Source organism: Dipodomys spectabilis, unplaced genomic scaffold (assembly GCF_019054845.1).
Source record: "Dipodomys spectabilis isolate Male_0828 unplaced genomic scaffold, ASM1905484v1 ptg000178l, whole genome shotgun sequence".
Lineage (NCBI taxonomy): Eukaryota > Metazoa > Chordata > Mammalia > Rodentia > Heteromyidae > Dipodomys > Dipodomys spectabilis.
In genome coordinates, this window is record NW_024870855.1 from 10,337,687 (window position 1) to 10,360,066 (window position 22,380).

Here is a 22,380-nt window from a genome sequence, read left to right on the forward strand (position 1 = left end):
GTGATGTTTCCCGTGGCATCCCTAATCCTATTAATATGGGTTTCCTCTCTTCTTTTTTTAATTAATCTTGCCAACGGGCCATCAATTTTGTTTATTTTTTCAAAGAACCAGCTTTTTGTTTGGTTTATTTTGGTTATGGTTTTCTGATTTTCTAATTGGTTAATCTCTGCTCTCAATTTGGTTATCTGGCTTCGTCTAGTAGCTTTAGGTCCCATTTTTTCTTGTTTTTCTAGCTGTTTTAGTTGCAACATGAGATTATTTACTTGGTCTGTCTCCATTCTCTTGATGTGGGCACTGAGGGCAATAAATTTGCCCCTCAGGACTGCTTTTGCTGTGTCCCACAAGTTTCTTTGTGAGGTGTTTTCATTTTCATTGAGTTCTAGGAAATGCTTTATTTCTTCTCTGATCTCTTCTGTTACCCAGGCCTTGTTAAGGAGTGTGCTGTTCAATTTCCATGTATTAGAGAAATTTCTGCGGTATGCTTTGTTATTGAGAGCTAGCTTGATTCCACTGTGGTCAGATAGGATACAGGGGATTATGTCGATCCCTTTGTATTTGCTTAAGTTCCTTGAATGAACTATGATATGGTCTATTTTGGAGAAAGTTCCATGAGCTGCTGAGAAGAATGTGTACTGTGTTGTTTTAGGGTGAAATACTCGGTAGATGTCAGTTAATTCCGCTTGAAGTATGGCCTCACTTAATTCGGTAGCTTCTTTGCCAATCCTCTGGTTGGTAGACCTGTCCTTTGGTGAGAGTGGCGTGTTAAAGTCTCCTAGTATTATCGTATTGGGATCTATTTTATTCTGTAAGTTTGAGAGCATTTGTTTAACATATCTGGGTGCACCGATATTTGGGGCATATAAGTTGATGATGGTTATATCCTCCTCTTGGATTGTTCCCTTTATTAATATGTAATGTCCGTCCTTGTCTTTCTGTACTGATTTTAATGAAAAGTTTATTTTGTCAGATATCAGGATAGCTACACCTGCTTTCTTATTGGGGGAATTTGATTGGTAGATCCTTTTCCACCCCTTCACTCTGAGTTTGTTTGTATGTTTGGCTGAGAGGTGGGTCTCCTGAAGGCAACAGATGGATGGGTCTTGTTTTCTGATCCAGTCCTCAGTTCGTTTTCTTTTAATTGGCGAATTCAGCCCATTTATATTAAGAGAAAGTATAGAGAGATGCATTGTTGTCCCTGCCATTCCGTTTTCCTAAGTTTTTCTTCTTTCCTTTCCTCCTGTGCTTGCTCAGTTAGACTTTGAGTAATGCCTGTTTGGGGCAGGTCCCAGTTCCTGGTTGCTTTCTTCAGGTTGTGTCCCCCCTCTTAGAATTCTTTGTAATGCTGGCTTAATGTTTATGTATTCATTTAGTTTTTCTTTGCTATTAAAAGTTTTCAGTTCTCCATCGAATGTGAATGCTAGCTTTGCCGGGTATATCAGTCTGGGTTGGCAGTTATTGGCTCTCAGGGCTCGTATGGTGCTTTCCCAGGCTTTTCTTGCATTCATTGTTTGTGTGGAGAGATCTGCAGTGATTCTAATTTTTTTCCCGTTGTAGTATAGCTCCTTCTTCATTTTTGCTGCATGCAGGATTGTTTCCTTATTATTCAGATCCATCATTGTTACTATTATGTGCCTAGAAGTGTTTCTCCTGGGATCTTGCTTGTTGGGTGTTCGATAAGCTTTTGTGATGTAGTTAAGATGGTCGTTTTTGAGGTGGGGAAAATTTTCATTGACTATCTTGTTAAATAGGTGTTGCATTCCCTTGCTCTGGAATTCCTCACCTTCGTCCACTCCGATTATGCGAAGGTTAAATTTTTTAGCATTATCTGCTTGCTCTTGAATTTCCCTTTGGTTTAATTTGAGTGATTTTTCCATATCTGTCACTTTTTGGTCCAGTTGGTGTATTCTGTCTTCTGTATCTGACACTCTACCTTCCATTTCATTCACTCTGTTGACCGTGTCTTCTATTGTGGTTTGCATGATGGAAATGGATCCCTTTATGGATTCAATGTTGGTTCTCAGAGTACTGATCTCACCTCTCAATGAGGTGATATCAGTATGCATTACCTCTAATTTGGCGTTTATCTCACTTCTTACTGAGGTTTGTGCAGCTTCTATTTTTGCATCCAATTTTTGTTTGATATCCTGTATATCTTTTGATAGTTCATCCTTGTGCTCTTTCAATTTCTGATCCATTTCTCGCTTTATTTCTTGAGTCATTGCCTCCAGCAACCCTTGGATGTAGTTTTTGTCTTCCATTCCTGCTTTGCTCCCACTGGGGCTCTCCCCTGCGTGGCTGCTGGCTTTTGAGGTGAGCTTGCTGTCCTGGGTAGTGGTAAACCTTGTGATTTTTCTCTGTGATTTTCGCATGGGGGTTCAGGAGACTGCTCTTCAATCTTGTTTTGGTGTGTCTGTCTTTGCTTGGTTGCTGATTCTCTATTGGTAGAGAGAGTCTGTGCCTGATCTGGATTCTGTTGGGAGCCTATTTCCAGCTGCTATTCACTTAGGATTCTCAGCTCTCTGCTGTAGCAATTCCCGCCTTTGGAAGGGTTGAGCAGCCTAGACTGCTTGTGTTTGCTCCTGCGGGTGCTCTTGGGAAGATCAGTTGCTCTGGATGCACTCTCCCAAATACTGGAGTCTGCTATGGGCTCCTGATGTGTTTTTGTTTGTTTTGGGCTGGTTGTGGGCTTGAACTCTAGGTTTGGGTGCTGTCCCTCAGCTCTTCAGCTCAGGGCTGGCACCCTACCATTTGAGCCACAGCCCCACTTCTGACCCTTTTTGCTTTGTTCAGGCGCCGGTCCCCTGGCCTGGTTCCGGCCCCAGCCTGGAGCGCGCTCGTTAGGCCTGTGCTAATGTGTATACCACCTTGGTTATGCAGCCTGGAGGACACAGTTCAAATTTCTTCTACTGTTGGTAGTCTTGACCCAGGGGCACTGTTCCTGGCTTGAGCATTTAAGCTCCCTTCCCGGGGCGCTCTTGCTCTGGCCTGGCCAGCAGAGTGTGCTCCACCGGCTGGTGGGGCTCTCGAACAGTTCCCAGTTTTAGTGGGTCCTGTGGTCCGGGTGTTGGGGTAGGGAGTCTAGGTCAGGGTCTGGGGATTCCCTCCAGCTCTGGTCTCCCTTGATGGATTCCCTGTCCCCTGATGGGTACTCACCCTGTAGGTCGTCAGTTGTTGTTGCAGTCCGTCAGTTGTTGTTGCAGTCCGAGTTCAGTTGGGGTGGTTGCGGGCTGGGTTGGGCGGTCCCCCGCCGGGTCGTTGCGATCGCGACAGGTCCCTTTGTGGCGCTGCTGGTGCCGGGCGGCTTTGGCGGGATGGAGCCTCTCCGCTCCGGTGGAGAGTGATGGGTGGGGTGGGATCCTCCTGGAGACTCCCGGCTGGTAGGTTTCTCTGTTCCTGGCGATCCGCTGTTCTGCAATCCGGTACCTGGTGATCTGCAAGCAGCCCCCTGTGTCTCTGTGGCTCCGGCAGCCCCCGCCGGGCCGGCTGGCCGGCGGCTTGGCGCACTGCCGCGCGGCCAGTAAAGGTTGGGGGAGGGGTCTTCGCTCTTCTCTGTTCTGAAATTCTTCTTTTCCTCTCTTTCTTTTTTTGTTATTTTCCACCTCTGGTTTTTCTCTGAGTGTTCGTCTTTTTGTTGTTGTCGGTCTCTTGGGGAGATTAAAGGTTGGAACTCGAACTCTCTTTTTGGTTGGAGAGAGCTGTGGCGTTTCCCTACTGCCCCGTCGCCATCTTGAGAACTCTCCGCTTTTAAACCTTTTTAAGAAAGAGCAATATGAAAAATGTATATGCAACCCACAGACACCTCCATGTCTACTATTATTTGTGCATCCATCTTACATGTGTGTATGCACATGGGTAGGTATAGACACAAGTTCATAACATGTGTTCAAATTTAACCTAGATGTTTATCATTCCTTACAGTGAAATTAATCTCAAATGAGCTAATGGTGAATCACAAAGAATAGGACTGTATCTGGGTGATTTTATGTATAACTAGTAATCCAAAAGGCAGAAAGGTAAATATTAATATACATGACTAGCAAAGTAACCCACAAAAACAAACAAACAAAAACTGTCCAAAACACAAATGCCAAACTAGAAAAATGTTTTTGCAAAGTAATGCCCAAAGAATTATTTTCTCTATGATTCAAAGAACTTTTAAGAAGCAAAAACTTTTTAAGTATTTTTTTATTGTAAAGATACGGGACAGAGAAGTTACAGGGCAACTCTCTGTCTCTCGAGAACATGAAATTTTTTTCCTCCAGAGCTCAAGAAAAACTAATGACTTTAATGAATGTGAGGAACTCTAAAAGATCCTTTGAAGTACAAAGTTTTAATCAGTGGTCTCCAGCATCCACTCTTAGCCCTCTTCTTCACCTAATTATCACCCACTTGAGAGCTCAGATTGGAAATTATTTCCTCTAAGTTCTTCCTCTTAGGTGAAGCCAAGATTCTGCTCTAGTCTTTGGACTCCATTTTTCTAGCACTTCTTACAATTGTATTAAGTACTTATAAAAGTATTATTCAATGTGTGCCTCCCCGTTGGGTATAAAGTCCATGAGAGCATGGATTGTCTGGCTGTTTTATTTCTCAAATGTGGTATTATTCCCTGCAATTGCCCTAAGAACCTGGTGCACCCCTCTGCATCTATTAATTGTTCAATAAGTATTTGTTGAATGAATAATATAGAAAGAATAGTACCTTTCCTTATTCCCCACAAATAATCCACATCTTAAACTCCAAGACCTATAAATGTGTTATCTAACAAGGCAAAAGGAAATCTGGGGATTTGATTTAGATAAGGAGATTATCTGGGATTATCTGTGAGTATCTGATATAATCTCAAGAGTTCTTATAACACAGGGCTAAAGGTAAGGTGTCAACCTTCTGGTTCCATTGGCAAGACTCAAAAGATAATCTTTTTCCTTGTTTCTGCCCTTAGCATTTACTTAGTTGAGTTCTTATAAGAAGCAAGCTTTGAGTTGAGAATGCTGGTACATGCCTATAGCCCCAAGTACTAGGAGATAGAGATAGGAATACTGACTTAGAGGCTAACCAATGTAAAGGGATTGGCTAGCCTCAAGAAAGGATAGAGATAAGGCTCAAGTAGTAGCCCCTATGCCCAGCATATGGAAGGTCCTGAGTTCACTACCCAGTACTGCACTGAAATAAAATAAAATAATACAAAAACAAAATAAAACAAAAACAAAAAGCAAATTTTAGGATCAGAGTGAGAAGAAAATACCACAAAGGTAGACATCAAAGTGATGGAACCATCAACTAAGGAAACACTAAGGCAATAATTTGCTCCTTTATTAAACAACAAACAAACAAAAATGACAGCCACTAAGAACACAGTAAAAAGTCTACAATCTAGAAGGGGCCCTCATCAGAAAATGACCAGGCTGGCACCTTGAATCTGACCAAACGTGATTACTGAGGGCAACCTGTGCATGCTGGGAAACGCCTCTCCCATGAGTGAGACCTGAACGCTTCCAGGTATGCTCAGATTAGTATTATAACTAGCTAAGTTTACTCTGTGTTGCCTAAAACAATGATTTAGAGTGATCTGGTGGCTCTGGCTGCCTTTCAGTAAGTTTCCTTAGATTTTAGGAGAAACAAAAAAGAGAACCACCTTGAAGCTATGTTAGCAGTTCTTAAAGTGGACAGCAGATTTCTCTCCCATTAGTGTAGGAGTTTTCCTCTAAGGTAGACAAAAGTTAACAACAGAAATAGCAAGATCAATACAGAACCCACCTCAGTAGATGAGTGGATCAAGAAAATATGGTATATACAATGGAATTCTATGCTTCCATCAGAAAGAATGGCAATGCCCCATTTGTTAAGAAATGGAAAGACTTGAAAAAAATCATAGTAAGTGAAGTTATTCAGTCCCAAAGAAATTTACGTCCCATGGTTTCTCTTATTTGCAATAATTAGTATCATATAGGATAATCTTATCCGATGAGCTGAAAAGCTCAAAAACCACGTACTAATGACCTTATAAGATGATGCTAAGTGAATTGAACCCAAAGATATGGACACAAGAGGTCTGTCTTTATTGTTATTGTTTTAAATGTGCCATGTGATTTTATTAGTTGTTCTTGTTGTTGTTATTTCCTTTGTATGTTCTTTCCCCATGGCATATCCTCTGTTGTCACTGTACTCAATTTTGGTAGCCTGTATCTTGTATATACATATGTCTAATCTGGGAAGGGGAGGGGGAATAACAAAATGCTGAAACAAGGACATGGGATGACCCATTGCAACAAGGATACCCACAGGACAGTATATTGGAAACAAACGTTACGACTTCAGGTGGTGAGGTGGGGTGATAGGAGTGTGGGAGGTGGGAGAGAGATGGGATAGTGGGTAACAAGAAAGGGAAAGAGTAACAAGGATCGACAAGTAATGTACTCATTGGCTTACTCATGTAACTGTAACCCCTCGTACAACATCTTAACCATAAAATTAAAAAAAAAAAATAAAGAAAGAACCCCTTCAGTTAAAAAAAAAGAGAAAGAAATAGCAAGATCAAATATGCTAATGACACTAACACCTATGCAATGCTAAATTAGCCTAGAAGAAAGAAAAAATGTGACCAATGATAAAATATATATGAAGAGACATTCAGCAGTTAAAGAAAATTTGTTTGAAAAGAGAAGCCTTTTGCCTTTGCTTTTTTTTTTTATCCCTGAAAAAGAAAATATCATGAACTTGACTTCATTTTTTCCATTTAACTTAAACATAAATGCCACCAGAGCTGGAAAATATCAGAACCTGAAAATCAAATTGTGCTTTGATAGAGCTAAATCCTAGGTATTAGAAAATAGCCACTCTAAGATGCTGTAGAGCACAGATACAAAAATAGACCAGCAAATTCCACCCAAAGGCCAGATGTGCCAATATATGATTTAAAAAACATATAAGCAGTGGAAATTTTTGCTTTTGTCTTTCGATTTAATAGGCTTAATGCCCTTTATCTGCACTAGAAAACCGGACTGGTGCTATGGTTCAAGTGGTAGAGCGCTTGCCTTGAGCTGAAGAGCTCAGGGTCAACACCCAAGCCCAGAGTTCAAGCCCCACAACTGACAAAAGAAAAAAAAAAGAAAAAGCTTTCATGGGAACCCATCACTGCGGTCAAGAGAGTGAAGTAGGCACAAAGCATTTTCTGTACATTGCTAATCTCTATTGCTGTCATTGATCACAAAGATTTTGATCTCAACTAAAAATTACTGACTAGTTAAACTCATGCCTACAGTACTGTTTTTTCTTCCTTCCTTTATACCTAAGAGTCCCAGACATCTTTCACATCTCAGACATGATGGACAAACTCGGGAATGTGTCCAATTTAACAAGACTCTTCCTAAACTATCAGGGTACATGATATCAAGTCCCCAAAGAATTCCTGTATATCATTTTCCTCATATGCTTCCCACCTTAACCAATAAGCCTGAATGCATTTCCTTAGAAGCTTTGAGTGTTTGAGAAATCCAAAAGATGTCATTTCTACACAGTGGCTTAAGGCCTCAAATATGTGAATGTGTCCCATAGCTTTTACAGAGGAGAATTTAATTCTCAGATTTCCCACATGTTTTTTGCCAGTCCTAGGGCTTGAACTCTGGGCCTGAGCTTCATTTGCTCAAGGCTAGCACTCTACCACAGCACCACTTCTGGCTGTTTCTGTTTATGTGGTACTGAGGAATCAAACCCAGGGCTTCAGGTGTGCTAGGCAAACACTCTACCACTAGGCTACATTCCCAGCCCCCACATATTTTTTTTAAACTTAGAACAAAAATAAGTTTTCCTTTTTTCATGTTTTTATTGTAGAAATACTGTACAGAGGGGTTACAGTTACATGAGTATGGTAATGAGTACATTTCCTATAGAGCATTGTTACCTTCTCCTTCGTTTTTCTCCTATCATCCCTTTCTACCCCATCTTCCCAACTCCTCTCCCCCCCAAGTTGTAAAGTTCATTTTCAACATAGTGTCTTGTACATCTCATTGTTACAATGGGTCAACCTGTATCCTTATTTCACCTTTTTGTTATTTCCTTTCCCCTCCCCAAATTAGAAAAATCTATATACAAGATGTAGGGCACAGACATCAAATACAGTGAAAATGGATTATACCATGGGGGAAGAACATACAAAAAAAATCACATACCACATTTTAAATATGTTAAAAACAATAGCAAGCAATAAAAAAGCAGTTGTGTCCCTATCATTTCACTTAATATCATCTTATATGGTCATATGTGCATAGCTTTCGACCTTTTCTGCTTCTCCTAGACTTATACTAGTTATTGCAAATAAGGGAAACCATGGGACCTTCTTTGGGCCTGGCTTACTAAAGTTAATATAATTTTTTTCCAAGTCTTTCCATTTCCTAACAAATGGGGCAATGTCATTCTTTCTGATGGAGGCATAGAATTCCATCTATATACCATATTTTCTTGATCCATTCATCTACTGAGGGTTTTCGGGGTTGGTTCTGTATCTTAGCTATGGTAAATAATGCTGCAATAAGCATAGTTGTTTGTGATCATTTGGGTAAATGCTCAAAAGTGGGATTGCTAGGTCATAGGGGAGCTCTATGTGGAGTCTTTTGAGGAACCTCCATACTGCTTTCCAAGGTGGTTGAACAAGTTTACACTCCCACCAACAATGCAGTGGGGTTCCCTTTTGGCCACATCCCCTTCAGCACCTGTTATTAGATTTCTTGATTATAGCCATTCTAACAGGGGTGAGAACCTCAATGTTGTTTTGATTTGCATTTCTTTTATGGCTAGAGAAGTTGTGCATTTCTTCACGTGTCTATTGGCCATTCTTATTTCTTCTTCAGAGAAGTTTCTCTTTTTGGGGGGTGGAGGGGGATCCAGTCATGGAGCCTGAACTCTAGGCCTGGACGCTGTCCCTCAGCTCTTCAGCTCAAAACTAGTGCTCTACCACTTGAGTCACAGCGCTACTTCGGCTTTTATCTTTTTGCTTATGTGGTGCTGAGGAATCAAACCCAGGGCCTCATGCATGCAAGGCAAGCGCTCTACCACTGAGCCACCTTCCCAGCCCCAGGGAAGTTTCTCTTTAAATCTTTAGCCCACTTATTTATCTGGCAGTTGTTTCTTTGAGGATTTATTGTAGGGGGATATAGTTTTTTGAGTTCTAAGTATATTCTTTACCATACCTATTAGCATCTCCATGAACAGGGCAAAGAGCATGGATCATCTGCCAAAGAAGTCTAAATTACACCTGGATCATGTGCTTATTGACTCTGTGACTTATGGCAAGTAATTTATTTACTCTAAGCCTCAGTTTACCTCATCTGTAAAAAAGGAAGACTAGTCTCTATAACTTAACATATTGTATGCTGTATTCTAATTATAGTTTACTGCAGGTCTTCACTCCCCAGATTATAAAGATTATGTCCCTAGCAAACAAGTTATGGCAAAACATAGACTATATACTCAGTAAGTGATCTGTGGGATGAATAAATGGAATGAATGACCACATGAGGAAATGGCTGATAGAAAGAATGTCTCTTTCTCTTTTCATTATCAATCATACAGTTGCTGCCATGAAATTTCCAGCCAGATGTTTGTCTTCTTAACACACAGAGTGAGCTCCCTGTCTTGATCATCTTAGCTTTTGTATCAAACCATCCTTGCCCTCTGGGAGCCATGCTTGCTGTTTTCCCAGGTCTTGGCAAAAGCTCCTGAGTCATGGTCTCTTGCTTGGATTAAAATGTCAGGTTTACTTCATTCTTGGAAAATTGTGTGGCTTGGTGGCAAAGTGGCTGAGGTCTCAAAACTTGAGTATCAATCTTATCTGTCTGCTGAGGAGCCCTGGTTAAATTGGATCATCTCTCTGGCTCTTAATTTCTCATTTCATTTATATATTGCATATATTTCTTCTCAGAGCAGCTTCAGAATACTGAGAAAAGAGCATAATTTGTGTAGGTTGTTTTTGTAATTATTGGAATTTTTCCAGTTGTGTATTAGTAACACCACAACCTAAAATAAAAGTGCCAATTATTATAATCATTAATGTCTAGGTCCAGGGTCTACCCTCATAGTCTAGAAACTCTATTTTCTTATTGAGGACACTGTAGAGGAGAAGAAAGCACCACAATTCTGAAGCCTGAAAGCTCCAGGTTCAGCTCAGCATGAGATTCGCTCCCTTCCCCTAACTGTGAAATCCCAGCTGAGCCACCTTGTCTCTGGGAACACCTGATGTAAAGCGGGGAGATTGTAAACTTTCTGCAAGTGATGAGAGATTGAACTCACATTGCAAGGCCTCTGAGAGGCCCTATGGGAAGCAAACCGTTTCCTTCATGTTTCCCTGTGCTCCTAGCACCTGCACATAGCTATTCCACATCTGGAGTCAAATCATGAACTTATTCATGCAACCCTGACCCCTGAACCCCTCAAGGACATCTCAATGATCCTTGTCTTTGTGATTATAGTTATCTTAAATCAGCCAGGTGAGGACTTTCCTTAGGTAGTGCTCAAAAGTGGGGCCAGGCGTAGCTTCTGGAACTTTCCTCCACTCCTTCACTTTTTCACTAGATACAGTCTCTGCTATTTTTTCAGTCTTATATGAAACCCAGCAGCAGGAAGTTCATCACCAATGCTATCCAGAGTCACCAGGGAGGCCTCACCAGGGTGAAGTCATGGGTGCCACAGTGGCCCTAGCAGCAAATGCGATCTGAGGGTTCTCTTCCCTTCTCTGTAGCACTACGATTCACCTGGCCCCCAATCTCAGGTCTTCTGGTGCTTTCCTCTAGGATCCCTTCCCTTAGTGCACAATAATGTGCTGGAAACCAAGCAGCTCCCCTGTGCATTTCATATGGCCCAAACCATGTCTTGCAGAAGGGCTTCAGGCTTCCCACTGTCCTCCTCCCCTTTCCAGTGGAAGCCCACGTTTTCCTGCTGGTCGTTGTAACTGGAATTTGGAAGTAGGCCCTGAGTCACAGCATAAGTTGGGATCCTTGTCCATTCCCTTGTGTGCTCTGACCACCTCTGTGGGGAATGGATGGGGTGCTTCTTTGCAGTCCCAGCCCCCACTCCTCACCTACCTCTCCCCCTCTCCATCCTATCCCATCGCCTGGCCTCTTGCAAACATTTGAACAAAGTGGTCCTTAATCCATTATTACCAATTGCAATTAGTAATGATGAGTAATTCTTTATATTTGCAATGTACATACACATGGAAGATGCTCTCAGGCAAGGAGGGGAGGCTGTGGGTGTGAATGAAATGGAATTTGTGCTCAAATGGCAGTGACCGGCCTTTCCTTGGTGCTGGGATAGAGGCCACTAGAGCCTGTGGTGGACAGCCTTCTGCTGGTGGGGCTCAGACAGAGGACAGGTTACCCAGGGGCATCAGAAGAACACAGCTGTCACCAAGCAAAAGTGCAGAATCTACCTCTGGTGGGATTGAATCATAAAACATCAAACTTGTGTCTCAACTTTTCTGCATCCCCTTTTCCTAGGACATCTATACCATGGTCATACCTTTGAGGGCTATTGTAATGATGAAACAAAACAATATTTTCAAAGCATTTGGCTCATAGTTATAACAAAGGCACCTACTCACACGACATTGCCTTCTTATGGATTGTCACCAATTTGTGAGATGATTTATTTTTTGTAGACTTTAAAATAATCCCGACTTTAAGGAAAAGAACCTATAAAGATTGAGCATGAAGTATAATGTCACCTAACATTGCTTTTGTAGGAGCCATGGGAATTCACACTAGAGAAGGCAAGAGAAATTGTCAAGAAACCATCTCCTGTGGTAAGCAATGCATGGGTGGGAGTCCAACCCTTTTCTTCTTGTGCTGGCCTCTCACCAGCTCCGTTCTGACAACCCCAGAAGTCAGGGACTGCCCTGGACACAGGCCCACCACATGCTATAAGAACATGACCTCCTTTCCACTTCCTTCACCTGCCTTCTTTCTCTAGCAGGCCATTTCAACCCCAGCGCTGCTGATATGGGGGCCAGATAACCTGTTTGTAGGGACTGTCATATGCTTTACAGTGTCCACCAATATCCTTGCTCTCTACCCAGGAGATGCAAGCAGCACCCTCTATCCCTCCCTATAAAGATGACTACTCTCCATGCCACTGTCCAGTGTCCTCTGGGGTTTAAGATCACCCATCGCTGAGGACCACCTCTGTCTAGGAACCATTTCTGGAAGAGGTGGTAGCCTCCCACTTGACAACTTTCTAAAATGGGACCTCAGGCAAGGTGCTTGCTTTCTCTGAGCTTCAATTGTCCTGATTGTGGGACAGAAAGCCAGACAGTCCTCTAGTGGAAGGACTAAAAGTTGGCACATACAAAGAACCCGTATCATACCTGGGGTTTACCAAGGACTCAGTAAAGGACCCATCATCACTAGGTCTCCCCTGAGACCTATAGTGCAACCACTTCTATTCAACAGATAGGAAGACACTTAGTTCAGCTACCTCACTGCAGAGTTAAGTGTTTGACTGAGCCTCAGTTCAATTCAGTGCCAGTTGGAAAGGAAGCAGGAAGGTAGAGCTTGAAAGGCCAGCACTGTCTCCTGTGCTGAAGACCTGGAAGTAAGGAAATATTCAACAGCCAGAAAGGGCAGAGAGCTTGTCCTTGGCCTCTGTTAGCTGGCCTCCTCATCGCACAGGGCATTGAAGGTATTTATGGATTTGCAACACTAAAAAAAAAAAAAAAAGAAGGGAGGAAATCATTTCTGTCAAGGCTTGCTAGATTTAGGAAACAAAAATCTGAACTGTAGATATACAATTAATCGTTTTGTAACATAAATGTATCCCGTATTTTTAGCTGGCAGCTCTCGGGGGAGTCATATGAGTTTTGATGTACAAGGTGGATTCATGTTAAATGGCAATGCATAGGCATTATACATAATTGATTAATCAATCACAAAGTCGGCTCCACCAATCATTATTTAATTCAGTGCATAATTAAAGGCTGACAGTTGCCAGCTCAGCTAATCTGCTTAAATTGTTGGCTAAGCAATTGAAACATCACAAGAAACCTTTGACCACTGCCTTCAACTCTGAGAAGAAACAGAACAATAGAAATTTGTCTCTTATTCCTCTCGATGTGGGTTTAAGACTTATGTTCAAGTATTATTTATTTCACTAGCAAAAATCTCTAGGCATTAACTCAAATACCAATTAAGATTTTTTAAAAAATTTCTGTCACCAGAATTGAAAGCTTATTTTGTAAGGTAGAATTCCAATAATTTCTTGCAAGAAGTAAAGAAAAAAATCCTACTGAACAATTCAACAATAAAAAAAAATCCCAGAACCCTTCCCCAATTATTTATCCTGCAGATTATAACTAGCAAGGAAAAAATCAGAAAATGCAAATGAGCTTTGAAAACTGCTCTCAGAGAATATTGGCTGTAAGGATTTCCACCTTAGCAGCTCATATATAGCTGCAGACCTAGAAAGTATCACGTAGTAGGTTGTGTATCTTTTCATCACAGCTTTGCAGACTGTGAGGATCCAGACAGGAGAAAAATGTTGCATTACTGAAGCAAAGCAACCATTCCAGCAAATGGACTGGATTTTAAGGAGGCCCTAAGCAGCTCCTCAAAGGCTTTTAATGGATTGAGGAGCAGGCTAAGTCTCCAAACACTTATACTACCTCAACTATGGAATCACCACCTTTGTAAAATAGATTGAGTACTTTCCTTCTCAAGCTCATCTATAACTAAGATGAAGGCTCAGCAATGCACTCACTCGGCATACTTAGTAAATGAGAAAGGCATCATTTATTAGAGAGCTAGTTATTTCCAAGTTCAGAGTCCTATCCTCTATGTCACTAGCTCTCTGACTAGGCCTCCACAGGGTTGAACCTCTGAGGATAACTTTCATAACACAGACTATGTGGATACCAAATCCCACAGGACACAGCCCACATAGTCACCCAGAGGGCCCTGATCACACATCTATTTGCTCAATAATCATCTAGGAAGATACTGAAAATTGTTGATGTCCAAATTCCAGCTGGAGCAGTTAAATCTAGATAATGGAGGTTCATGAAGAATGATTCATTGTCAGGTTGGCTGTGTACAGAAAAGTGGCTACTCTCTCCCTTTGAACTTCCATGTATGCTATTTCCTCCTCTCCCTGACTTTCCTTATTAAGACCCTGTGGCTTTCCTGCACATCTGGGGGCAGAGGACAGGACACAAGTGGAAGCTGGCTAAATAGATTGCAGATTCATGAAGATGTTGCATGATATCTGCCCTCAGGGGCAGCCCAGACACTTCCCTCTTCCCTAAGGCTGACAAATGCATTATTTTAAATCCATCCCTGAGTTATTACCGACCTACATTTTGTCTCTGTCTAGTAAAGTTCAAATTGGAAAGGGAGGGGAGAGGGGAAGGCTGGCAGGTGTGCCAGCCAGGACTTCCACAGTGTGGCCAAGGATCCATCTCAGCTCGCTTTGCAAGTAAATTGTCTGGAGATGGGAGGATGGCTTGACAATAATTGTCTTTCCCATTCTACATGCTGAAAAGATCGGGTAATCAAAAGCCAGGACTTCCACAGTGTGGCCAAGGATCCATCTCAGCTCGCTTTGCAAGTAAATTGTCTGGAGATGGGAGGATGGCTTGACAATAATTGTCTTTCCCATTCTACATGCTGAAAAGATCGGGTAATCAAAAGCCCCATCTAAACACAGGGGATCTAGCACCTCCCTGTGTGGGCTACATCACCTGTCTTCTACTCCCAAGCCCCAGCTTCTGCGCAGTGAACATCAGCAGCAGCTGTGGCCTTCAGGCTGGGGTTTCTCGGGGAACAGCTGTGCAATTATAAAATTGAATTCTATTGTACCTCTTGTATAGCCATTATAAGACTGTTCTTATAATTTTTATGCATTGGTTCTCATCAGTGTTAAAATCCTCATTGTCATTAGAATAATTAGACAAAGGCTTTCAGACTAAAGTAAATATTAAAAAGAAGAAGAATTCAAATTCAGCCTGACTTTAGACTCTGGGTCTTTAGAATATGTCTGTATGCCCAAGCTGCTATTAGCATTTTACACAGTTTCACGCTGGTATTTGTTTCATAGTGTGTCTAAAGTCCTGATCTCAATCAGATTGAGTCTTTGAATTCAACCTGCTAAACAGCCCCCTTTCCACTGGTACTTCCTTCTATCCCATTTTATATCATGATTCCCAGCCCATGGTAATTTTCCCCCTCCCCACCAGCTCAGGCAGGACAAATCTTGGCAAAATCCAGAGACAGATTTCTGTTACTGGCAACTAATGGGGAGTGGATAACACAAGGGCAAGGATGGTGCACCCAACAAAGACTCAATGATTACCAGCCCCAAATGGCAGTAGTGTCAGGGTTAGAAACTTGTCTATTATTGTTGTTGTTGTTTCATTATTAAGAAGTTGTACAAAGAGGGCTACAATTCTGTAAGCCAGGTTATGAGGACAATGGTCCTTGGTCAGTGTTACCCCTTCCTTCATCTCCCCCATTTTCCCACTCCTGGTCCCTACCCTCAAATTCTACTTAATGTACATAATATACACTGAATAGAATGGCTGCCCTTGCTCACCCTCCCTCCCTCCATTCTTATGCCCCCATCTTTGCCCATTCCTCCAAACTTGTATCTACTTTCCTGGTGTCTGTTTTGATAAACGATACATTAGTTGTTCAGAGGAATAGCACCTTTGGACTCCTCCCCTAAGTAAACCCCTTGTTAGTCAGTTTTGTGTGAATGCACTGAGCCATAAGTTATCATACATAGCTGTATTTCCACATACGAGAGAAAACATGTGTGGTTTGTCTTTCTGAGCCTGGCTCAAAAACTTGGCTTCTTAGGCTGGGGATGTGGCTCAGTGGTAGAGTGCTTGCCTAGCATGCATGAGGCCCTGGAAGGTGACTTAGTGGTAGAGTGCTTGCCTAGCATGCATGAAGCCCTGGGAATGTGGCTCAGTGTTAGAGTGCTTGCCTAGCATGCATAAGGCCCTGGGTTCAATTCTTCAGTGTCACATCAACAGAAAAATCCAGAGTGGTGCTGTGACTTAAGTGGTAGAATACTAACCTTGAGCAAATGAAGCCCAGGGACAGTGCCCAGGCCCTGAGTTCAAGCCCCAGGACTGGCAAACAACAACAACTTGGTTTCTTATTTCTCATGGGCCCTTTAGCTCCATCATCTGCCCATTGTGCTACTCCCCTTTCGAGAGTGCCTCGTGCCACTGGGGTCTGCCTGTCCTCAGGGTATGATGTAGATGTGAACAAGGTCTGGCATGTTGTCTCCTCTCCTCCATGTTCACAGTGCTCTGTGGTTCAGGACCCTCCAGCCAGGATGAAACATATCAATCTTCTAAGATGCCCTGTCTTCCCAGCACTAGGGCAGGGACTTCCCCTGCTAGGATCAAACCTCTGCATTCCTGTGCTCCAAGGACACTGCTGGTTTTCCTATAGCAGGTGGGGCTCAGACTGCATTACTAAAAGCTCCCATGTGGCCTCTGTTCTCCTTGTCTGTGACCACAGTGTGAGCTGCTAGGACCTAGAGCAGTAGCCCAGCAGGCATCAGAAAGACCTGGAAAGAGATAAAAGGACAGATGCCAGGACCAACCAGAGGGGGTCTAAATTGGTAGATGTGGGGCAGAGGAGTTTGCCCCTCTAGCAAGGCTGCGGATTGCGTTCTGAATCAATGCTATGGGTTTCCATGTCTTATTTCATCCCCTCTTCCTTCCCACTTGATTTCCGAAGCATGTGTTGCTAGATGAGTTCTGCTCAGACCGCGTAGGCACCCCATCGGTGTTGGGACATCCACTGAGACCACCTACCAGATGATGATTCTGTACCTTGCACAGACGTAGAAGCACTCATCAGCACTTAGAGCCATGCATAAGAGCCTAGGGGCTGGTGGGAATCAACTGTGTCTCTCCCTTCATTGATAAATGTAGGTTTCTCTCCCTTAATTCATAAGTGCTGGCTTCCAACTTTTCCACCTCTAGTCTTCTTCTAGTCTCTTTTCATTGCACCCTAAGCATCCGGGGATGTTCATTGATCACATACGTGTGTGGTTAGCAGGATGGGTGAGGGCACCTTTGCCACTGATGCTCAGCATGAACCAAGGTGCAGGAAGTGGGCTGGACGCACATGGAATGTGGGCACAGCAACAAGATTCTAGGAGGAAGGTTGGAGGATCTGTTCTTCCCTGTGGAGATACATTGCTAGAACTAAACAACCTTCTTCCTTTGTCCTTCCAGAAATATCCTGGAGGTGCTTCCGATATTTGTTCACTCCCATTTTTGACCAAGATATGTGAGAAGATTAAATTGTACGTATCCTCTTTCTTCCGAGCACGTGACATCCTTGCTTGGTTGTGTTTTCTAGAAACTCAGATGCTTTTCGCATTTAAAAAGCAACATCCCAAATCTAGTAGTGTTTCTTGCTTAAAACAGGACTTGTGTAGAATTTATTAGATAGGTTAGCTCCATACAATGTTAGTTTTGAGGGGGTTTTTTTTGGTAAGAAACAATGATTTCAGAGTTTGGTTTGCTTCCCCCTCTCAAATGTTGCTTTAGCCCATTGTGCTCTAGCCTGGCCCTCATGGGCATGGATAAAACAGATCCGAGGACGCAGAGGAGGGAGTCAGGCTGTACCTCTGAACTGAGAGGCTGTCCGTCTTCATTTCCCCTGGCTACACACCAGTGCCACAAACTGTGTGACCTGAAACAACAGAAATTGATGATCTCTCAGTTCTAAAGAGATCACAAATCAAAGTGACAGCAGGGCCATTGCTCTCTCAGACTCTCTGGGTAGAATTATTCCTTGTCTCCTCCTAGCTCTTGATGGTGGCCATTAATCCTTAGCTTGCAGCTGCATCACTCCCATGTCAGCCTCCATCTTTCATGCCGCCATCTTCCCTCAGTGTTTCTCTTTTCTTTTTGTAAGTGGGGTGGGGGGGAGGGAAGGGATCAGGGCCTATCCTAATGACCTTCTCTTCCCTTGATTGCATCTGCAAAGACCCTGCTTCCAATAAAGGTCAGATCACAGGCACGATGAGTTAGTACTTCAATAAATCCTTTGGTGAACATAATTCACATCCTAATGAAATTATCCTGGGTTCTGCCATCTTTTATCTCTTGAGTTCCATGGAAGCTAAATCCACTCAACATCTCCAGTGTGCTGGAAAGTATCCATGGGGAGGAGGCAGCAGTTATGATTCTGACCCACATTCAGAGCCTGTTCAGAATCCAAGAGTGAACAATGTTTTCCTGGCTCATCTACCAGCAAGAGCTCCAACAGCCAGCCATGCAATATGCTGATCCCGGGGAAAAAAACCAACATCCCCTTTGTGAATAGGGGTAGGGAATGTCAGGAGGGCAGAGGGGAATATCAGACATGAAAGAAGATGGAAATGCAGGGGAAAGGAGGTGCCACTGCCTAACTGGGCTTCTACTTATTTTGTCTGGAGGCCTCAAAACCATCAAATTTGGGCCTCTCCCACTCGATGAAGGCCCCTTGCATTATATGTAGTAGATATGCACTGAAAGGACATTCAACTGAATTACCTTCAAAAATTTTTGAATTCAAGAGCAAATGGGGGGACAGATTTTCCTAGTCCAATTTGAAAGAGGAATTAGTCTTTTGTGGGGAAAAAGCAAAAATAGAGTAACTTTCCTTTTTCATTTTTTTACTGTTATTATAAAAATGAGGTACAGAGTGGTTACAGTTACATAAATCAGGTAAAGAGTACCTTTCTTGTTGGACAATGTCACCCCTTCCCTCGTTCTTCCCAGTTTTTCCCTCCTGTTCCACCCACAAGGTATATAGTTCATTTTCAACATCGTTTCTAGTGAGTACCACTTTTGCATTTGTTCATACTTTGCACCTCCATTTCTGTGCCAGAATAGCTTTCTTTACAAAAAGAAAACAAACAAAAAAGTTCATTGTGTCTTGAACCCAATTGACACGATTGAAATGTATTTAGTACTTTACAAAGGACACTGAAATGCAGCCTCATTTATTCTTCAAAGTGATCTTATTATTTCCATAATATCTCATTTTTCAGTAACAATAATGATCATTAAAACTGTCTAGTGCTGACCAAAGACCATGTGGCCAACAGCCCTACCAGCCAGACTTCATTGTTGTCCCTTTCCAAAATAAGTGACCTTAAGTCTTACCTTTAGTCTCACATCTGGTTCTCTTTGACCCCTGGGACTTAGTCTGACTCTTTAGATGAGCATGTTTTATCTGCCTAACCCTTCACACAGGACTGCGTCCATTTGCCTTGTGGTTCCTGGACCTGCTTTTGTTGATTCAAAAGATCACTTAGTAAAGCCCAGTCAGGGACATGATAAGAAGTCTGGAGTTTTCCAGAAGAGGTTCACATATTATAGTATTCTCTAGTCGTTATGATCTTCCTAGCTGAAAAGTGGCCGTAGTTATTTAGGATGCTGGAACAATCCAGAAGTAAGGACACAGGGGCAGTTTCCCCTCTAGAAATATTGGCAGCTTGGACCTGAGCTGAATTGGTTAGTGTATCTGGGTCCCAAGCTCAAGAATGGAGGTACAAGTTGCCAGTGAATGGCAACTACCCACAATTCTCAGAGTAAGTGGTTGAGAAAGTAAAATATCAAAGAAAGACTTCCATAAGGAATGTTTCAGAGGGCACCAGTTCAATGTATAGTGCGGAGTTCATCCACTGGACCAAAATGTGATCTTGTACTTCCCAGGGATCTCAACGCAGACAGCCCATGGCCTGTACAATGCCAAGCTGATTATTCTACTTCCCCACATAAGCCAAGTTAACTAACAAAAAGAAAACCAATAGGCTGTATGGAAAGATCAGAGGCAGGCTCCAAATTTTGCAGTTAGATTAGCCCTCTTGTCACACACACAACACAGCCATGTTAGAAAAAGTCTCTATTTGCATTTACAAACATCATTTCTATATATCTTTTTTTTTAACCTCACTGGGGTTTTTGTTTTTCTTTTTTCTAGATCTATAAAGTACTCTGTGCCATTCAAAGATGCAGATTCTGACAAATACAGCATTTTCCCAGTGAGTATTGTTATGAAGAACCAGATGTTCACTGACTATTACAACGCTTTCTACACATTTCTTTGCTTTAATAAGATAAGACTGAATTTCATCTGAGTGTATTTTTATTATTCTAATGAGCAATACATCATTTCTCAATTCTAAGGATCCTAGGCTATTTTATAACAATACCTAGGCCACCAAAGTGAAGCTGAGACCCAGACTTTCTGCTTCCTACCTATCCTTGTTTCTATCCCAACTGGAATTATCCAAGATAACTACAGTTATCTTAAAGGGAAATCTGAATTATTCTTGAAATTTATAAGCCTGTGTTCACTTTCCTTTTAAAAAGTGTGTGTGTGTGTGTGTGCGTGCATGCGTGTGTATGCATGCACATGCATGCACATTTGATGCAAATCTGCTAGAATGACTGGTGTTTTCTGAGGAATCACATAAGCAAGTGACAGGTTACACACTCCCCAAAATGTGGGGGAATGTCTGGTGTTTTATGTAAAGGACAAAAAAAAAACCCAAAACACTACTGTGATTTAATTCTTTCAAGTCAGACACACAGGCACCCTGTGAGATTAACAGTTAGCTTGATTATTTCAAAATTGCCCAATAAAATGACCAATCATTTGGTCAAATAAATGATTTTACTGACTGTGAAGACTGATGGATTCCAGAGGAAGTTTAGGAAGCCAAAAGGCCCTGCTGTTTCTGGGGGTACCCAGAAATACACACACAAAGAGCCAGGTGTGCATATGGATGTCTTATGCACACAAGCATCTACAACACACTCACATACATAACACACACACATACCCCCCATATGTGCATACAGCATAGTGAGTCTTGTATGAATCTGTTTCCTTTGTGATCTACGGTTCCTCAACTGTGTCTGAATTAGAAACTGCAGTGTCCATGCCATTCCAACAGCTCTGATTAGCCTTCGCAATGGGTAGCATCAAAGCCAGAATGAGTCCCTCCTGGGTATGCTCTTTAATTCCAGACACTGCGGGGCTATCACTGGAGAGGGAGAGACTGTAACGACAGTGACAAGATGGTGCACCCAGGCAGAAGGTAACTTTTGCTGGTCACTGATCTTTGAAAACTGCCTTCTCAAAATGAATCAGTGGGCATAATTTCTTCCCCTGCAGCCTGAGGAATCCCCCTGGCCCAGAGAAGAGAACTCTGTTCATCCACTCACCACTACTCTTTTGTTCATTTGTGCAAGATAATGCTTAGGGAGTATCTAAGATTTGCAAAGCACTCTGCATCCTGTTAGTTGAAGATGAAATAGAAATATGTCCCTTCTCCTGGTGCTGAGAATCTAGTGGGAGAGATAAGCATGTGATATGGCTGTGGACATTTACACACCTCCCACATGAGATCCACATGCAAGGCAGGAGGGGGCAGGATTAGTGGCCTCTTTCCAAGGGAGCAAAAAGAGAACTCCAAAGAAGAGAAGACCCATTAAATGCCAGTCCTGGCCTGATATTCACCCCAGCAGAGCTTTGGTTTCCCAAAAGAGTAGCAGATGGGGTGGATGTAACCCCCATATAAGGATCTGAATGTATGGAAATCTCACAGTGAAATTCCTTCATGCAATTAGTATGCAAATTTATATTATTTTATTTCATTTTGTCCATCATGGGGCCTGAACTCTGGGCATGGGCACTGTCCCTCAGCTCTTCAGCTCAAGGCTAGCACTCTACCACTTGAGCCATAGCACCACTTCTGGCTTTTTTCTGCTTATGTGGTGCTGAGGAATAGAACCCAGGGCCTCATGCATGCTAGACAAGCACTCTACCACTGAGCCGCCTTCCCAGGGCCTCATGCATGCTAGGCAAGCCCTCTACCACTGAGCCACCTTCCCAAGGCCTCATGCATGCAAGGCAAGAACTCTACCACTGAGCCACCTTCCCGGACCTAGCACGCTAATTTTATAAGGGAGGAAAATGGATATGTCATCCTTCATTTACTCTGTGATCAGAATGTTTACATTACATTAACTAGATGCTTAGGTATTTCAGTGGGACAATTGTAACATCTCAATAAATGCACTTGCCCATTCTACCCATTCGTACCTTTATCCCTGACACAATCCAGGAATATAGGCAACCATGAAAAGGACTGGCTTAGTTCCAGGGCTCCCTGCAAATATTCCAAGTCAAGATGCATGCATACGGGTCAAGAGGAGGCCTCTTGACATATCTGCTTCAGACCCTCTTTTTTGAAGAACACTGATTTTCCCCCTGATATTTGTGGGGGCACTCATTGATTATTTATGCAACTAACATTCCCCTAGAGTTCAAGATGCACCCTAAACACCAACACTTACATTTGTTTTCTTCTCAG

General features: G+C 42.5%; 1 protein-coding gene across 2 annotated transcripts in view; it reads left to right on the forward strand.

Moving 5' to 3' along the window:
* The window catches only part of Aoah (acyloxyacyl hydrolase), a 159,837-nt gene that overhangs the window by 48,151 nt on the left and 89,306 nt on the right, over positions 1-22,380 (forward strand). For both annotated transcript variants that reach the window (XM_042695065.1, XM_042695064.1), the window contains exons 5-8: positions 11,732-11,791; positions 17,237-17,307; positions 19,980-20,040; positions 21,032-21,102. In XM_042695065.1, coding sequence (XP_042550999.1) covers positions 11,732-11,791; positions 17,237-17,307; positions 19,980-20,040; positions 21,032-21,102 — 263 coding nt within the window. The remainder of the gene's footprint in view (positions 1-11,731; positions 11,792-17,236; positions 17,308-19,979; positions 20,041-21,031; positions 21,103-22,380) is intronic.